General features: G+C 41.9%; 2 protein-coding genes and 1 long non-coding RNA gene across 4 annotated transcripts in view; 1 reads left to right on the top strand and 2 right to left on the bottom strand.

Annotated features, from left to right (window-relative positions):
* uba7 (ubiquitin-like modifier activating enzyme 7) overlaps positions 1-11,410 on the top strand; it is a 45,501-nt gene extending 34,091 nt beyond the window's left edge. For both annotated transcript variants that reach the window (XM_029249940.1, XM_018756645.2), the window contains 3 exons: positions 5,965-6,066; positions 8,441-8,532; positions 10,871-11,410. In XM_029249940.1, coding sequence (XP_029105773.1) covers positions 5,965-6,066; positions 8,441-8,532; positions 10,871-11,003 — 327 coding nt within the window. In that variant the 3' untranslated portion in view covers positions 11,004-11,410. The remainder of the gene's footprint in view (positions 1-5,964; positions 6,067-8,440; positions 8,533-10,870) is intronic.
* On the bottom strand, positions 6,144-7,897 carry LOC108936973 (uncharacterized). Its single transcript, XR_001966316.2, has 3 exons — positions 6,807-7,897; positions 6,354-6,478; positions 6,144-6,217 (listed from the first exon to the last, which is right to left on the bottom strand). It is a non-coding gene; the product is annotated as an uncharacterized LOC108936973 (long non-coding RNA).
* A 1,446-nt stretch (positions 11,411-12,856) lies between the features above and the next one.
* Positions 12,857-16,754, bottom strand: LOC108936942 (PAK4-inhibitor inka2-like). Its single transcript, XM_018756602.1, has 2 exons — positions 16,517-16,754; positions 12,857-13,901 (listed from the first exon to the last, which is right to left on the bottom strand). The coding sequence occupies exons 1-2, from the start codon at positions 16,517-16,519 to the stop codon at positions 12,984-12,986; spliced, it is 921 nt and encodes a 306-aa protein (XP_018612118.1). The 5' UTR covers positions 16,520-16,754; the 3' UTR covers positions 12,857-12,983.
* Positions 16,755-19,814: the final 3,060 nt, after the last annotated feature.

Genomic DNA, 19,814 nt, shown 5'->3' with positions numbered 1-19,814 from the left:
GGATTACCGTGGTTATTGAATTGGTGTCGATGTCGTCAAAACTGAGGTTACATCACCGTGGTGGCCCCAAGCTGCCAGCATGTGCTCCTGCTAATACGTCAACTGTGCGTTTCTAATATGAAAAACATGATGTCAGTTGAGGAGAAGAGGAAATAGTCTTGTTCATTTCTCCTCTGTATTCGTCAACAAAAACAAGAGGCTCAGTGAGAGAATAAAATACCTGATAAACATCACAAGTATTTCGTTGTCCTCATGTTTATCACTTAACTTCTTCTGCTCGTTGCTCTGACCACGTCTGTGCAGCAGCTGACAGTGGTGGCTCTGTTGTTGTGAAGACTTACTGATTTTTAGTTTCACAGTTAAATTCAATGTGCTGTGGACCCTATTCCTTTCACACTCCATGCTAGCCCTAACTTCATATTCCACAGTGTCTGTCATACTCTCCCCAAGGTCCTGTTGTTTCCTCCTGTGATCAATACTTACCTTAAGTCTGTGCTCATGTTTAATGTAACCTTTAACACCTTCAAGAATTTTGCGCTCTTCGTTAGCTTTCATGCTATTCAGCAAAGTATCGTGCAATAAGGCAAAAAAAAACTCTGCAAGAGCTGATGACAGTCACAGTTAAGAACCAGTCACTCAGTGCTTGTGCATTTCTTCATCTGAAAATTACCCCCAAGTTTTTTACAAGTGAGTCAGGAGAATCCACCAAACATGTGTTTGTGGAGTGCAGAACGACAGTTGTGTGAAATTGCCATTTTGTGGTGCAGCACAGGAAGGGGACTTATCAAGGCCAGTGGTCTGAACTCAGCTTCCTGCCTGTGAGAATGGGCTATTGTGCTAAGGGTGGACTGCAGACCAACATAACGGTTTCAGTTTGACCACATCAGCGCAGATTTAACACGGCACCGATGCGTGACATTTTAGGTGGGTTCCAAGACTATGTTCACTGACAGAACCCCTATTGTGGTTGGCTGCGGTTCGCTTATCTACCAGACCTTGGGCTGATCGAGGGGATAAAAGAAACTCCTCCCCGTCCCTCCATGGTTTTGCCCTTTTTTATTTTGTCTTTTCACATTTGGAATACGTTAATGCATTTTTAATTTTGATCTGACCCCACGCTTAACTTTGCTATGATACGTTTTATTGTTTTCCTAACAATGTTATGTTGTGACTATTCAAGAGACCCTCATATCTGGCTTTCTGGAAAATGGCTTCACTTTTTCAGAAGCAGGATGTTACGGGGGCCTCTGATGGGAGTTCACTTTCAGTTAGGCATGGCAATGGTACAATGTTTGAAACAGGGTAAGGTTGATGAGAAAACCATATGTTCTATGTAAACTGCATTCTGGGTAAAAATATGGACTGATACCAAGCAAGGATCATACATAGAAGGCCATGTCTCACCTTGTCTTAGGGTTTTTCCCGAAATGAGACACATCAACCCACCCACTTCCTGAGGAAGTGCTGTGTAGCCATTTGGTCTATGATGCAAAAAACATGTTGCAGGGAGCGTAGCCTGGATATCCTGAGAGAGAAGCACTCCTCTTCCAGCCCCTTCCCCGCCCCTTCTGCCACTGTCGATGTGACTTAAAATCAATTAGAACTTGACTGGACAAACCAGTGTCTCCTTCAGCAATATCCCTAACTGCACGTATGCATACGCATCCTATGTTTAACTTCATTGGAATGGATACTCCCCTGTAAGGCACTTGTGCATTAACTGTAAAAATAAAACAATTAGCCTTTGTGCTTAATTAATTATTGCTTAAAATCCATTTCACCTGTGGAATGGAGGCAGCACAGGAAAAGCTGGTACTTCACAGCTCCTCAGTTGTGAACTTGGAGTAGGGTTCATGTGGAGTTGTGTAGTGTGGAGTGTGTGCTCTTGCCACGTTTGAGTGTGTTTCTTCTCATGGTCTAAAATGCAGAAAAGTGCCTCTGAGTTGAAGTGAACCCTTAGCAACCCTCACGTCATTTTGAAGGTAAGGGAGTATGCGCATTTGTTGTACCATTGCCTTCTTCCATGCATGTCATTGGACTATGGGAGGAAATCCATGGGGAGAACCTACACAAGTCTGAATGAGTGGGCACTGAATCAGTGAGGCACCAGCATTACCTGCTGTGCCACACTTCAGTTGAACAACTACAAATGGCAAATATCGGATTTCAAGTATCCCAAATCCTTAAATTTCCACAGTGCAGATTGCCGAGCATGGGGCTTTTGCCCTGAACCTGGCCAGAGCATCCCTGTCTGGGCCACGATGCTGAAATGACTCTGTCTTCCCTTTGTCAGCAGCTGTACTGAAAGGACTCAGTGCAATCCCCACAGCAACAAGGAGACATTACATTACATGGGTTTATTTAGCTGATGCATTTCACCATAGCGATTTACAGCGTTAAGCTACTTACAGTGCTTTATACATGTTGGTCATTTTTACTGGAGCAAGTTACACTTTAGCACCTTGCTAAAGGGTACTACAGCAGGCAGTGGGATTTGAACCTGGGTCCTTCAAGTGCAAGATGCTACCTGCAGCCCCACACAAATGGCTAGAAAGGACCCTAAGGGGCCATCATCAGTGGAATATTCCTGCTGCTATACTGCTGTGGAAACCTGCACTCACCACTCAGAAAACTTCCTATAGCTGCCCGAATCAAATTCAAAACTCCAGTTACTGTGTACAAATGCATCAATAGAACTGCTCCCAGCTATTTACAAGACTTAATCAACCGCTACACTCTAGCCAGGCCCCTTCGCTCGTCTACTTCTGCTCGCTTGGTGGTCCCGTGCAGGAAAGGTAAAGCTTGGAGGTTCTTGGTTCTGGCTCTGTTGTGGTGGAATGACCTTCCCCTTTCACTCAGAACTGCAGAAACTCTGTCTGTTTTCAAGAAGGGTCTGAAAACCTACCTTTTCCAGATCCACTTCACCCAAGATCTCTCCAGTTCATTTAAGGTGTAACTGTTCACGCATCATAACTCCATAAGCATCCCCAGATACAACCTTTATTCAGCCACTACTCTGGCATTGTACTTGCTCATTTGTGTAGCTTATAACATTAAAAAAAAATTGGTGGGAGGGTATCGGGATTTATCTATCCTGTGTCTTATGCACCTACTCGAACGATGAACCTCGGTGCAGCAAGTGGTAGGTAACAAACTAGGTTTGCTTGAGACTTTCATGTCTGCAGCTATGTCTCCTTCTCTCAATGCAATGCATAAATTGTACTTTTGCTGAGATGTTCGTCGCTTTGGACAAAAGCATCTGCTAAATGAATAAATGTAAATGTAAGACATCAGTAACATTCCTGCCTACTCTTCTGAGGCTGGGCTATTTTTTTCAAGGTCTGCTGTTACATAATTTATATTTCTACTGTGCTGCAGGTCTAAAGTTGAAAGGTACGTTTTTTTCATTGTTTATGCATGCTGCTTCACATTTTTGCACATTGTGCTTGTAGACTTCCATCTCAGAAGATTTACTACAGCCAAAAGACTTTTTCGGTTTCCATCAGTGTTGCTGGTGATATAATTTATTCCTATTGCTTGCACTTTAATCCAATGGGTTAAATGAGATGTTCAAACAGATTCACATGTTGCTGGCAGCTGCTTAGTTTATTTTGTACTATGAAGCAACAGTTTGAAAATCTCTTCAGCGAGGGAAACAAAGCAAGTCCCTAAAATGTTGCCAGATGACTTTGTGGTTCTTCTGTTTTTATTTATGTTGATGCAGTAAAGGGTAGAGCACTTGTGTGTGGCTGCAGTTACCTCTGATTTGATCAATGTGCCTTATGAAGTTTTTGGACAAGTTTGCTGTGAAGTATTCAGTACTTCTGGCATGGTGCCAATAGTAACAGAGAACTAGGGGAACCGAGAGAAAAGCAAAGAGGAGAAAAATACTCGGACTCGTATTCTGCTCCTTTGGGCATCTGTAAATATCCAGGAAACCTTAGAACCTCAATCCTGAAGTCGCAATAGCAAAACCAAGGACATGAGGATATAAGTAAGATAAACAGAACTTAAGTATTTCATATTACCATTAGAGTGGTCTAATAAGTTTTTTTAATCATATGTTGTATAATCAGCTCAGCCGTTTTTAAATGTTGTTTGATTCCTCTTTGGGTTAGTATTAACAGTAATCCTAACCCTAACCTTAAACTCTGTTTACAGACAACCCCATCCCCAAACTGTTGCAATATTTTACAAGTGCTTGTCTTGGTTAATACCAGTGTAACATGACTGTAGTTCTGGCTCATTCTTCACTTGATTTAATATAATCTAGTCTGGCACACTACAGGTATGTGCATCTGACCATCCTTATGATCTATTATTCATGGCAAGATGTGATTCCTCTTTGTTGCAGGGAAATAAATCCAATTCTGATATTTCTCAAAATATTACATATTTTGGATCATGAAACAAGAGCCTGAAAAGAAGTATTCTTGTCACGTTTCCGAGGATCTGGTCCAATGTAAAAGGGCCTGGATTAGGTTAATGGAAAACAAACATGTCACATGATGCTCTTTTTGGTCACCTGTGATGCATTGAGGCATTACAATGAGGAATGTTTGCAGAGATTTAACTTGCTCCACACTGCTAGCATTTAGGTTTTCCTGTGGGCATTATTTTTTGCAGATATTATTTGTCGAATGTATAAAGGTCACTCTCTCTCAACTAATTTATCTTCTTACCCCCGTAGATAGGAAGAAAGTCTTTCTAGAAGCAAACATTTTCTGGCTGTGTTTTCCATTACATCAGTGAGTGTCAGCGAGTCCAATTCCCAAAACACTGGAATAATTGTTCAGCCTCAGTTTTTTATGCTCTGCAAGTTGTTTTTCTCAACAAATTTTAATTGATAAATAAAATAATACATGCAAAGTGAGGTGTTTGATTCTAGGACTGAAAATTAAGTCATTCATTATGCAGCTGTTACATGCTAGTATTTTTAGCCACTGCAGTCTCGTCGTAAATTCGCTTTCAAATGCTTTTATTTCATACGCTTCCTTTTTATATGTTTGCATTTTCAAGTATAATGGTAAAACAGATAAACTGTGGCTTGTGAAGAAATAAAAATTATGAGTACCTGAGAGCAATCTTGTGTTTTAAGAATGAAGGCCTTACTTAATATACTGAATAATAAAAAAATCTTTATTATAAGTGTATAAGTTTTAGGCTTGATTGTGTCCTTTGCAGTGCCAATTGTCTTGCTTTGTTTGTATCCTGATGATTGTCATTTCGTGGGCAAAAATGGTTCTCTAGAAAGCTTGAGGAGACTTAGTTGACCAAAAGGCTGTTTGCACTGCAGATCACAGCCATGAAGGCAGAGAAAATGTCTCCATGTGGAGGAAGCGACAAGTACTGCTTGATCAGTGTCGGCCATTCTCTCGTCTTCTGCACAGACCTTTGAGTGTCTCTCAGTGGTACTGAATTTCTCCCTGGCTGTATTCCCTTTCTTGAACTTCTCTCTTCATTCAAGCAATACAGCAGTTCCACTAACCAACAGATAGATTTCTTTTGCTAATACAGCAAACAGAGTAAAGACATTATTTCTCATGTGCCACCTCCCCTGTTTGCCATTCTGCACACAAATTTATGCTCATTCCGTATCAAGCAGGAATGCTGGGTTACAGCAGGCTTGAAGTTGTTCTTCTCCTCTGAGGTTTTCCTTTCCCACTTCTGTTCTGTGTTGACTGAATTCTCTTGCTGTTTTTGTTTATTTGTTATTAATGGGACCAGAGACAAAAGTGAAGGTTCAGTCATCATGATTCCTTCTCCTATCCAGTGGTCGTCACACGTACAATATGCGTCTTTCTGCTTGTTTGCATCCGTTCTCTCCTCTGTTTGTGTTTATCTGAACATGTGTATTTGAGTCTCTTTGACACAGAGCGTGTGTGGAATGCTGTCACTCCTTTGTGCCAATTTGTGTGTGTCACAGGTGTTTTATTTCTCCCGAATTCCTGTGTCTGTTGACAGGTAGCAGGAAAAAAATACTCCTTGTGGAATCAGTTCCCTGTCCAAGGGAGGTGCAATGGCCAGGAGGAGATGACCTTGAAGGAGCTCATTGAACAGATCAAGGTAAGAGGGCCTCCTACGCACACTGACAGCGTTCAACCCTCACCAAGCCTAAAGAGAAAGCTCCCCTCCAAGAGGACTCTTTCAGAAGGCTGAACACACTAAAGAAAATTATGCTGATATCTGCAGGCTAAATTATTTCCAGACTGAGCACCTGAAAATAGGAAGTAAGAGACAATGGCGATAGTGAATCCAGCACCCTTTGCACAAATCTTACACAAATGGAGATCAACTGACGTCAATGGACCGCATGGATCTGCTGAGCGCCAGAATGATTGTCTGTTACTTACTGAGCCATTGTCACCGGCTGCTCTTTCCTTAGATGTTGACTGGACACTTTAGCTCTATTTGACTCACTGCACTCCTTTCCATATGGCCTTGATTAAGAGCAGGAGACACACCGTCTACAGAACCCCTGGGATAAAGCAGTCCCCGCATAAGTCTTTGCCAAATCTTACATTTCTTCTAACTACTTTTGTCTTTTTTTTTTGTTCTAGGTTAAAGTGAGCAAGTATATGTTTGTGATACTGTTTTGCCTCTGTTATGTCTGCAATCACTTCAAAATTTACAATATAATTCACAATACATTGTGTGTGTGTGTGTGTGTGTGTGTGTGTGTGTGTGTGTGTGTGTGTGTGTGTATTTATAAATTGTCTGTAGAAACATAAGTCATGATACCATTTAGGTTAGACAGCATGACAAATAGTATAATAATAGTGTAACACAAAGATTTCGATACTTACTGTCACTTTTCCTAAAATCCTGGTTGTGTGGTTATTTTCTTCCCTGGAGACAGTTGGTTGCACTCTCTAAGTACAGCCAGATTCCTCCTTAACATCACAGTGTGGTAAGCTATGGCGTATTTCTCAGTGGTTTTACGGCGCCGCCCCCCTTTTAGAATTTCTGATCGCGAGGCTACACCCTGGTGCGGGCTCCTGGGAGGCTGTAGGGGGTGGGCTCCAGGCCCCTGCCAAGAAGAAGGAACATGTGGGGTCTGTGTTGGATTAGGAACAATGTGAGGTCAGGGCCGCACAAACTGTACACATTTAAGGGACACCACTAGCAGAACTATAGTAAGTGTTAGTGGCTTAGTAGGAGTGTATTCAGTATATAGCTACATGTTAGGTACAGTATGTTTTACTAAAGGATGAGTGTTAACCTGTTAGGCTTTGTGAATAGTTTTAATGAGCATCACATGTCCATAATGTGTGAGTCACATACATATTTTCCACTTTAGTGACCCTTCCCCAGAAACCAACAAAATTCCCATATCATTGTGCAGACATTTAGGATTTCCTTTGTTGTCTCATCCACAGCAGTTCTTCTTCTGAAAGCTTTCCTCTGAGGCCCCTGCCAACATTAAAACTGCTGCCGAAACTTCTTGTACAGCATTTTTTTCCACGTGTATCTTTAGGGGGAACACTTCATTCGATGCGATGTTTATGTAGTCCGGATGGACTGTGAGATTAGCAGTTCTGTGTATATGTTTCTGCCAAAAAAATATTTTGTAGGGTTTTTGCTTCATTTTTGCAACTTTATGAGGTAGACGTTGGCAAAAAATACATATAAAAAAACAAGAACAAAAACAAGAACACCACGCATGCTCCAAACTGGTTTGCAGATCCATCAGCGCAAAGTAGTGGACACTAAAGTGTTTGTTTCTCAACGCCAGTTTTTCAAGGTTTTCACCAAGTTACTTTACTGAGAGACAAAATAGAATACAATTTTTGGCTCTACCATATGTTGTCCAGCATGCTTTATGTGTCTCTCGATTTCCATTTTTTTCCTTCTGGTGCGACTAAATAATTAACTGTACACCCAAAATTTCATACACACCCACAGTAATCCATTAGTAATTAGTATGTCTTAGGCACATTTGTGCTTGCAGTGATTTGTCTACATCTGAGTTAATTTAAGTTTTTTTCTGATTCTCATACTCATATATTGGTATACATGTTACTAAAAGGTCAACTTTATATTTTATATTTCCTGATGCTATGAATCGTGAGCGTTCTTTCAACTCTAGACACATAAAATGTCACAGAGTCGCAGCACATGGTGTGGATTTACACGGCAAATATCCAGCCATGTAAATGGGTAATAGTACTAAAAAGATAAAAGGATTATTGTTAATTTGTTGTTTAACTGATACTTTTATCCAAAGGGACTTTGCAGTATAAATGGTTCATATACACAGAGTATGCTTACAGTATCAAATCAGGGTAAATACCTTGATCAAGGATACATTTGGGGAGTGGGTTTTAACAAAAACCACTTTAGTCTGTAACAGCTACACTACATGCTACCATCTGCGATGAACTAAAGCATCTGCTGAACTAAATAAAAATTATTTTTAAATATTTATTCTCTCTTATAGAAAGAGCATAACCTGGAAGTAACTCATCTCTTCTATGGGAAAGCCCTTTTGTATAGCTCTGGGTCCGAGCACCAGGAAAGGCTGAATCAAAGGTATGGTTTTGCATTTATTCAGAAAAATTGTATGTACTTAGCAAAAGATGATCACATTTTGTGTTTACATTCTTCTTTGAAAAGTAACAAGCTAATTGTACATTAGTTATCAAATGTAAGAAAATGCTACTTGCCACTCAGGACTGATTATTGCTATTGCTATTACTTTTGTAAAAAAAAAAACTATATACAGTCTTCTTCACCCCATTAGGTTAAAAAGACCAGCGTTTTCTGTGGCCTTTGAAAGCAACTGGTTTTTTGAGTTTTCTTTTTTCTTTAGCATTAATTTATGTGGCATTAGGTAAATGCTTTTGTTACTCCTGTGGCCTTTCTTCCAGTAGTGAGCCCGATATAGTGAGCAAAAGAGGGGAATCTATTGCCCTGATACATTGTTCAGTCCCTTATCCACATAATTTATCCTCATTAAAATGACCCGTATTGTTTATAGTGGCCCCCAAGTAGTTCAGAAGTCAGTTTGTTTATTCAGGGGTTCACTGGGAGGATAGAGGGTGTCCCTTGAGGATTCTGCTCATCAGCTTCGAAAAAAAGGGGGGGTCTTCAGTGACAAATACCCCAGCCATTCTTTTCATCGTGTCACACTTCCGTCATGTCAGTTCCGGTGAGTGTAAATAACTGAGATGTCCAACCCTGCCCTCAGCCCCTCAGCCCCTTCAGTTGTGGAAGTCTAGCATTCAAGAAAAGTGACCTAGGGTGGGGTGGGTACCATATAAATAAATGAAAAAACATAAAACAATGAAAACTTCACTAATCCGCAGAGGGAAATTGCAATGAGTTGCAGCAGCATGCAGCATCCAACATAGTTACAGTGATGAAACATGAGATTGTAAATAAACTTACTTAGAAACGGGGGTTGGAGGTGTAATATGGTAGTACAGAGGAAGCTCAGTATCATTCAGTCATTGAAAGGTCACTACCCCGGCACCATGAGGGCCCATTATAAGGTCGAATGGCTGCTGGTAGAAATGACGATAAGTAGCTCCCCTTGGAGCAACACAACTGGAGCAGTCTGTTACCAAATGTCCTTCTGTGTTAACCAGGGTGGCACCCAGAGGGTGAAAGGTATTGCCCATATTGGATAGGAGCATAATGTATTGTAATTTTGAAAAACATTTGGCGTATGAAAGAAACATATCAAAGCATTTTAGCATCTTGATACAAGGACCAGAGGGCTGCTGCAGTCCACCGTGGGCTCTCCACTGTCCTAATGCCTAACAAGTCACAGGCCTGTTGATTGTACAGTTACTGCAGCTCCACTGTGGAGTGGGACGAACAGGGCCAACCTCACCTGTCCTATGTTGTAAAGGACCTGAAGCTAAAGTAAATGTCCTCGTTGACCCGCACAGTGCTGTTCCTAATGACCTGGAGTCATCCGTCACAGAAAGATTGATATTAAAGCGGGAGACTCGTTGTGTGTTTTTATTATGGTATAATCATTAAACAGACATTTCAGGGAAAAAACAATCAGATAAAACAGGAAATTAAAAAGCAATGGAGAAGTTTCCTCTCAGAAAGTTTTGGTGGAAACTTTCTGGAACAAATGAAACTGAAACGCGTGATCAGGCAGAGTCGGAACATGAGAACGTCATCGTGACCCAGCATATCTGTAACATCTGTCACTGACTCACTGGGAACATGAGTTCAGGGAAGGACTGAGATTGAACTGGAGTAGGACTCTCATCTTTGTGAATACAGCTCTAATGCCCACATTTCTTTCACGCCCCACGACCTAAGATGTATCTCCCCACTCGATGTGCGGGACAGGAAACTCTCCACAGAAACTAGGTAAGGCTCTGGAGAGGATACAGGGAAGGCTGTGCTCATTTATGAAAACATCCTGAGCCTCCCCAACACACACCCATCCCTTCTCCACTTCCCCTCCTCAAGCACGTCCCTCGCTCTCTTCCTGACGCATGTCCAGCTGCCTCTGTGTAAACACCACCACCTTGGGGGATCCGCATGGCCTTGGGGAGCTAAGAGGGCGAGAGACATGAGGAGAAGCGGGTCTGCAGAAAGACCTCCTCAGGAGCCCACATCCTGTGTTGACGCTCAGCCCCCAGATGCACCTTTGATTATACTGTTAGTTCCAATTAAAGCCAGCGAGTCATGCAGCATTGCTGGTACTTTTCGCTGCCCTTTTGAAACAAACAATGCTATATTGTATGGCTGTCACAAATGACCTTAGAATAGTTTCTTGCTATCACTACTCTTTGCAGATGGACACTCGGGAGTATTTTCTTTTGAATTGCAAAGCTAAAACAGCTTGGTTTTCATTGATTTTTAGACATTGCTTGTTTCTTTGTTGTGTGTGAACGCAAAGGGTGTCTGATGTGGTGCAGACAGTCACCAAGGTCCAGATTCCTCAGCATCAGCGGGTCCTGGAATTCTACCCTTCATTTGCTGAAGATGAGGACTGTGAGAAAGTTCCACCCATCAGGTACCAGTGGAGATGAACTCAAGTCCAGCTCAAGTGTCATCTAAGAAGACTGGACCACGAAACTCTGCACTTTATTACATTTTGGGTCTTACAAAGCCAATCCATCTAGAAAATGTGGAACAGCAAAGAACCAGCACTTAATGCCTCAAGGCATTTTCATTTTCAGACTATATTTTATTGCACATTTTAAAATACGAATTAGAAGCACATGATGTCAACCTAATGAGAAAGCTTACTTTTATGCTACTGAAACATAATCATATTATAAATAAATTGGTGCATGTGAGTATGTATAATTAGCAGTGTAAGTGAACAGTGCGACGATTTAAAATAAGAATGTTTACATAAAGCATCGTTAAGCATTGTCGCTTTGTGTGTCAATGTTGTGAGTCACATGCTGGGAATGGTATTAAATTTGATTACTGGCAGAATGCACTTTGCCAAATGTATTTTTCACATTTTCGTGTAATTAACAAATTTGTGAGTAAGGTACAAGAACAATGGCTCATTCGACAAGGATCAGCGCCATTGTTTTTACTGTGCCGTACTGCAGGGCTATCTCCTCTGTCTGACACCTGGCTGGTACTGAGAACAGATGCCTTGTTTTCTGCTTTGTCTTGGGCACGTCTCTTTCGGAACCTCTGAGCGTTCCAGGAAGCTGGGGCGAAAGCCGGTCCCTGGCTGCTCTATTCATTTTCAGCTACGTACGACACAGCGGTAGCAACAAAGAGGTTAGACCCTCGGGCCCTTACTGCTATGCTCTGTACTCAGGACATCCAAAATTAGACAAGCCTAGAAAGAGCCATATTTCACAGAGTACATTTAAAACCCTGGCTCTGCACCATCAGCCAGCAGCCGGTTTTGAACAGTGTCGCCAGTTCTCATACCGCAGTCAGGAGCTCAGCGAGTGGACGTTGCTGAAGCCATTGGCACAGCCCCGGCCTCTCCTTGGCAGCAAATACAGCAGCTGCGGACCCACCCTATGTGGACATGGGGAAGTCTCCCTCCCTTCTACAGAAGGACACATTTTCGACAGCAGCGGATTTCTTCTAGTTCACAAAGCTGCACCACCTTTCCTGCAACTCTTCTGATTCTCATGCGAGTTCTGATAACTTTCAAAAATCCTGAACTATTCAGCAAATACTGTTGTTCTAGTGCGTGAATGTGCTACAGGTCTCAGCCAGGCGTTCGTGAGGGAGTCGCCCCTGAACCACAGCTGAACTAGCTGGAGTGTTTTTTTTTCAACTCTTCTCGGTGCTTTCTGGGCCGACCAACACAGATCAGCTGGAGATGCTGAGGTACAGAGGGCCTGCTCTCCCAGCGCTTGATAAGGTGTGTGTGGAGCTCTGCAACACTCATTTACCTTCTCCGTGGCAGAGACCAGGGAGGGCGTGACTGGCAGCGACCCACAGGAAGAGCTCTTAGTGATTTAGGCCAAAGGTAATTGTAACAACCATCGCAGCTGTATGTCATCTGGCAATAACATTCAGACAAAACAGAACGTGCGTCCTGTTTGACACACAAGGGTAAAACCTGCCGGTCCCACCCAGCCGTTCATTTTGGGTTTGTTTATGAGAAATGTTGGATTGGAGTCCATCCCATTCCTGTTGATGTTTTCAAATCTTGGCAGTTTGTTTGATAGTACGCACAGCAGTGGGCTAAACACACATTTTATACAGAACTCACAGTGACACTTTACAAATTGAATGTATAAAAGTCCTTCATGACGTTATTTTATTATAATGTATTATTGACTTATATGACAATAATTGGCATTATTGTAAGACTTGAGATTAGCAATTCTACCCGTTTGTGTTACCTTTGTATGAATCTCCTCAAAGTAAGGGAGGCACCTCAATAATCCACAGAAACATTTTCTTTTGTCTCTTATTAGAAAAGTTTTATTATTTCCACAGACATTATTGGCAAATATATTGAGTATAAAAATAAAAAAATATGATTCAGAGAAGCAGTCTATGAAGAAAATGTGACGTGATCAGATGTATCCAATAATGTCATTGCAGATGATCGGCTGTCTGCTGCCAGTCTTCATGAGGGCAGTGAACTGATGAAAGTCTGTTCCTAGTTCATGCAGGCCTGTGTGCGACTGGTGGAAGAAGGGCACTGGTGCCTGGAAACCAACAGGGCACGACAGACGCTTAGAAGCCACAGCAGTCCTGTTAGACCGAGCCGAGTTTGCTACTTTCCCCCGACTCTCCAAGTTCTTAGACACTCCTGCCAGCTTCCGCCGCATGTTGACTAGCAGGTCCTTGCCCAGGCGTCTCCCAGGGTTGGGTTTGAGATCTGCTGGGTCAGGACAGTCTGGCAAGTCCATCCAGTTCTCGATGAGGTCAGCAAAGCTGTTGTCCCCCAAGACCAGCGGCTGCCGGTTACGGCCACGGGTCAACAAGGACGTGGTCCAGTCCTCAGGCTCACTGGCCTCAAAGGAAGTCCAGCGCTCCAGACAGGCGTCTGAAGTTGATTTGGGTCGTACCCGGCCACTGGGTGTCCTGTTGGTGCGGAGGCAGGCGGTAGACGAGACCCGGACGTTCCGACTTCGACGCAGCACTACCCCTTCATCCTGCCAGGACGCTTCAGAATATCCAGAATCCACATCCAGGCTCTTTTCACTGCTGGGGGAGACTAGCGCCAGCCGGCTGCCCACCTCCTCTTTCTCCTCCGGGGTGCTGGCCAGGCAGCAGGCAGAGTCGTAGGCACTAACCTCGCTGGCATCTGACATGCGCTGACTGGGCAGCCACTCCCGCTGCATCGCCCTCTGTTGGCAGGCACGGGACACGACAAAGGAGCGGCCGGAGGGAGCGCACGTGCCTCGCATCTGTTTCAGGTCCTGGAGTGACCTCATCATGTACTGCATCTGCTCCCGAAAGCAGTCCCCAGAGCTGGGCAGGCAAAGCTGAAGGGCAAAAAAAGAAAACAGGGAAATGGTTATTTACATACATGTATTTATACACATATTTACCTGAAACTTAACATTTGGACAACATGACTGCTCTGCCGGGATTCATTTAGAGGGTTTGTAAAGTAAGCGTCGGCTGGGAAGCCTGAAATAAAATCAAACACCGGTCACAGTGTATTAGGTAATGAAGATAAAGGAAGCTCTCCAACACAGTAGGGGGTTCAGATTCCTACTCCAGCTCTCAGCACAGTCTAGCCCCTCCAGCAGGTCCAGACTTGCGGGAGAACCATGTGACATGGTCCCATTGTCTGCTGGAGCAGCTCCCTCTTCGCCAGTCCGGTCAGGTATATAGCTGCAGATGCTAATCTGATTCTACAGATGCTTCTTGGGAGTGACCTGAAGTGACACGCTGCTGCTACCCTATATTTTGCTCTTGTTCAGAGTATCCCTCTATTCCCAGCATATAGGTTGCATACCTTTGGATAGCGTGAGTACGGTGTGCTGCATACCTTCCTCAATGTCATTCTAAGGCACTAGATCCATGAAAAGACTAAAACCAATACGTTGCATGGAGATGCGTATATACTTGGATATATCCTTAAGGATTGTGGGAACAGGATGTGAAGGAAATGGTTCATTTAAAAAAAAAGGAAGCCTAAAGAACCATTGTGGTGACACCTGAAAGGCCACGAGAAGTAACTTCCTGTACTTCAGTACACAGGAAGACCAGCTGACTGGTCCAAAGTATCTGGAATCAACTGGCAACTTTCAAACCTCGCCAAAGGGATTTGGAGCTCAAAAAGTACAGTATGAATAGCACATAGAAAATCCCAGTAAAGTCTGAAACCCTGAGAATTCTAACCTAAGGCCACAATGCCTGGCACTAAAAGGGAGCTGTCCGAAGATCTCGGTGAAGGAAGTTAAAAGGATCAAACTGACTTCAAAAATCCATAGCACGACAAAGAACTGTTACAGCAAAAGGCTGTTTTTTGTCAGTTCAAAATGTTATATTTGGTGAACTTCATGACGACATTTGACAATGCTGTAACATCAGAGCAGCAGTGAGGGAATATGAAGTGATAGTGACGTCCCACTAAACACTATTTCCGAAGGTATGAGACAATGTTACTGTAACTATGACATTTACAGTAAAGAATTCCCCTTCACCAGAGCTGGACATTAACATTCTGTGGGACTTTCGGCCACAAAATTGAAGAGGCAATACGCAGAAAAAAAAAAAAAAAATTCCTTTGGCATTTTAGAATGACAGTATCCATTCTTTGTCAGCCCCAAACACCCTAAAATATGCAAGAAAGGCTGCCTCTGGTCTCAGCCCCACAACGCTATAATGATACCACAGCTGTGAAAACTTGGCCATTTGGATCCTAAAATTGGCTTTGCTGGGAGTGACGGGAAGGACCACGGTAACTTTAGGGAGCAGAGTACACTACTGTTTCGAGTGATTCTCAGCAGGCTAACTTATAACTTTCTTTATGTGAAACCATCCTATTTAAGTGAGGTTTCAGGGAAACTTTCAACTGCACTTTGATTTCAGAGGTGACTTGAAACCCTTCTCTTGAGCTTCTCTGTGTTTTGTTTACTTCTACCCCCCACCATTGTTTTGTCACAGCTGTAACTACAAAAATGTTTTTTTGTTTAACCTTGGCCAATTATATTCAGCATAGGGAAAAGTAGCGCCAGCTCAACAGACAGCAGAGGGGTGGCTGAGTTTCTTTACCACACATGTACTGTACTTCATGTCTAGATAACATCTTAATATTTGACACCAATTATAATATGCTATCCAGATTTGTATTATCTTTCCACCTTTACATAACAAAAACATTACTTTCAGAAACTGTGTGAATGCATTAGAAGATAACGGTCATCTGTTTTAGTAATATCCCTAATTTAAAAATCCCCATTGACCTGTAACATTATTCTGAGTTTTTAGAACATCTCACACATGTCCTTGCGAGGGAAGCATCTGAGCCTTGCCAGTCTGAAGAATCCCTCAGTGTTAGGACATTCACATTTACTCACTTAGCAGACACTTTTCTCCAAAGCAACTTACAACATTAAGGTCACAATTATTTTACGCATTTATACAGCTGGGTGATTTTTACTGGAGCAATTAAGGGTAAGTACCTTGCTCAAGGGTACTACAGCCAGAGGAGGGGAGCAAACCTGTGACCTCTGGGTCCAAAGACAGTAGCGCGAACCACTACGCTACCAGCTGTCCCACCAAGGCCACATAAGTAACATCAGTGCCTTCAAGGTGGCTTCCAGGTGCTGGACTAAATATGACTTGAATTTCTCTCTGACTATTTACAGTATTATTCACCACAAGACTCAGTTAATAAGAACATCAACTCTCTGGAGACTTGAAAGACCATACATACATAATTTTCAACATTTTTGTTATGGTACTTTCATACTTCATACATATTCACCTATTTGCAATTTGTAAAAAACTTCCCTGGAATTTGGAATCACAGTTTGGTGCTGCAGCTGTTCATCTATTTAACATCTGCGCACCCAGGACACACACAGCAAAGCACACCGAGACTCTCAGAGGAAAATAAAAGACATCTAAAAAGGATAAATCTTACCATTTATCGCCTTGTACTGTTTCTTCTACAGTCTGACTTTTTTTATTTCTTCAAGAACAGATGAGATGTCAAGCTGACAAGATGTTCAAATTAATTCCTAGAAAGACGTATCATTCTGAATAGGCGTATTCTAAACGTACAATTTGTGTGTATGCTGAATTCTACTCGGTTGTCGAGTAAAAACGATTACTTTTCAGTAATTACCTAAATTTTCCGCGGCACCGTATAACTCCCCCTGCCGCGCTTTACGAACTCTTTAAATACTGGAGGCTTGAGCAGTTTGCCGTACTTTTGTACGAGTCCCCGCGTACAACCAATCAGAGTAGCGCGTCCTGCCGCCCGCCAATAAGATGCCTCTGTAATGCGAGAACGGTCCTCGCGCCTCCGCCCCGTCGAGACGACTGTCCGTGCGCGCGCTTCAGGTGTACCCTTCACAACACACGGTGACGTCGGAGGGTATTTACAATAAACGTGCACGTACAAGTCAGCGGAAACTTATATAAGTCTAAAAATAAAATATTTCGTACAATACATAACTGTAGAAAATAACAGTGATTTTGAGCTTGTGTTTACACCGAGTTTACGTTTACATTTATTCGTTTAGCAGGAGGTACGTCTCAGAAAACAATACAACACAAGTGCATGAGGATTACAAGGAGTTTGGTGTGAAATATTAAATTATCAAGTACTATTTATGCGTACTATGTATGTGCCCAACGAGGGGGGGCGCGGTGGTGCAGTGGGTTGGACCGGGTCCTGCTCTCCGCTGGGTGGGTCTGGGGCTCGAGTACCGCTTGGGGTGCCTTGCGATGGACTGGCGTCCCGTCCTGGGTGTGTCCACCCTTCCTTCCCCCCACCCAGCCCTGCACCCGTATGGGACAAGCGGTTTCAGGTAATTGTGTGTGTGTGTGTGTGTGCCCAACGTGTGAATGCAGTGTGTTGTGTATTTAGGCTACACAAGGAAGGAGCAAGTTTACTGTTTAATATACAAAAGTCGCATTATTATGTAACAGTGTTACGAACGCACACGGGGTAAATTCCCCTTGTATTTTACGTATAATCTACAAAAAAAAAAGGCTCTTTTGTAACGTTTCGGTTTTCCCACGTGAAGACAAGTTACATTGATGAGTCAGAGGGGAAACAAAACATTATTTTATTTTGCTCTGATTTCATCAGTTTCTTCTCGTGTGATTTGGCAGTTTTACCGGACACGTTTAAAAAGGACACTTAAGCAAACAAATTACTTAATTGGTTGATGAAACCTAAATGAGAGTTTAAAGCGCTTAATAGAGATGTGTTAAATTGGCGGAGTAAACAATGGAACCTGTAGATTTCCGTAGCGCCACCTGTCGACGCCATGTGGTCAGTGCAGGAACTGATCTGGGCCGCTCAGTTGTGTCCGTTCTGTTCTCAGGGTTTCAGTCTTTACCCTGTGCGGTATAAATCACGGCTAAATCAATGTAAGGTCATTCTCTCACACTCGCCTTGGACAAACGAACTAAACAAATTAATAAAAACTCAGTTTTAGTACTCCGGCTGTCTATTGTTATTTAATGTTACTGTTATTTATTGTTATTTTATTGGCATTATTTATTGTTATTTAGTTTTTCTGCAGTATTATCTATAGTTTTTTTGTTCATAGTCTGTGGAGAAGCACTCAAACAAGAATTTCATGGTACTTGTACACGGCACTTGTACTTTTGACAATAAATCTTGAAATCTTGAAAACGTCCTAGAGGTTTCTGTGAAAAGGACGGGCCCTGTTCGACCCTGTAGAACGATAATTTAATTCTTACTAGTATTATAAGCATGTATACCCTGCTTGCTTCGCTTCAGTAAAATTATTCACCTTATCGAATTATTACAATTTTCATTTCAGATGAAAAAGTTATTATAAAAAGTTAAGAGGCACAACTCACCAAAATTAAATGTTTCCGGTAAGTAAATAAAAATTCCACCACTTCCATTAATTTCCAGTTGATTACACCAGTCATGGGCTTTTGACTCAATTTGCTCTACTCTGTACACAATTACACACATAAGTGGTAAGGGCTTCATGTTTACCTGGATACAATATTGCTCAATTTGTGTGTAAAATGCGTGAAAGAAAAGCATTCCCATCGTGACAGCATTGTGACACTTTTCTCAATTTGCATTCTTACAGAGCCACAGTGATTCCAATAAGCAGATATACCTCAAGTATGACACCTGATTTGTCATCTAAGACATCTACGCGTGTGACACAGTATCAGTATATTGAAAGATCGCATTGTGTTCAAGTTTGGGTAAGAACATAAATTTAAGACCTGAAGAGCACAATTTTTAATTGATTATGTAATTTGTACTTGGAACCTATTCAGATTTCCAAAAAATGTTGTACCACTAATTAGAAATAATTCCAGATTTTTTAAAATATATATTTTTTCAAACATTTAAAAAAGTAGTAATTATTTTGCTAAGGTAGTGTCCAGTTTTTTGGTTATATATTTTAATTTGTGCTCTTCCAAAAAGGCAGAGAATACAGAAAATATCTGTAAGTGTTTTGTTTGTTCCAATTTTAGCATACTTATTGGACACTGAACAGCCTCTTGACTGATGGCCAATAATTTAGTAGAGAGCATTTTAGGGGACTGGGAAGTTCCTATTTATATCTGTACAGCAATACAGAGCAGCAGTATTTTAACAATAAACCTTGTCCAAATGTCTGATTTACACTTTTGAGAATATCAACTGTTACAGAAAAAATATTTGTCCAACTGCTCAAATTCAGCTTTTTCTTTGCAGAAAATTCAATATTTTCTCCAAAATGCTGATACACACTATTTGACAATACTGTGTACCATCTGATTTTGTGCCTCCAGGACAGGTAGGTAAGATAAATAGACAAAATCTTGTTTGCTTTATTTTGAAAGAAATTGTGCAAGGCTACAGCATCACACATACATGGACTGAGCTCCAGTGATTAGACATGAAATGACCCCACACTCCAAAGGATCACTTTTTGGCAATAAATCAATAACAACTGGGGCAACTTTGCAATTGTTATAATGACCAAGAGCACAATTTCCTATATACCTGGAAAATAAGGAGTAATTTCTGTATTTCACATAAAGATAATATTCTTAAACCTCTGAGCCAGCATAGAAAAAGAGCTATTTACTGTGAATTCTGTAAAATAAGTGTAACAAAGCAGCACATCAAATGAATAGAAAAATGACTAAAGTTGTGAGAAAGGGTCAGGATTTGAATAATCTTGGTTGGAAAAAGAAATCTCTTGGTGATTCCTTCATAGCTATGA

This window comes from Scleropages formosus, chromosome 2, assembly GCF_900964775.1.
Source record: "Scleropages formosus chromosome 2, fSclFor1.1, whole genome shotgun sequence".
In the NCBI taxonomy this organism is placed as follows: Eukaryota; Metazoa; Chordata; class Actinopteri; order Osteoglossiformes; family Osteoglossidae; genus Scleropages; species Scleropages formosus.
Note: the sequence above shows the minus strand (reverse complement) of the source record. Positions and strands in the feature narration are given on the sequence as shown.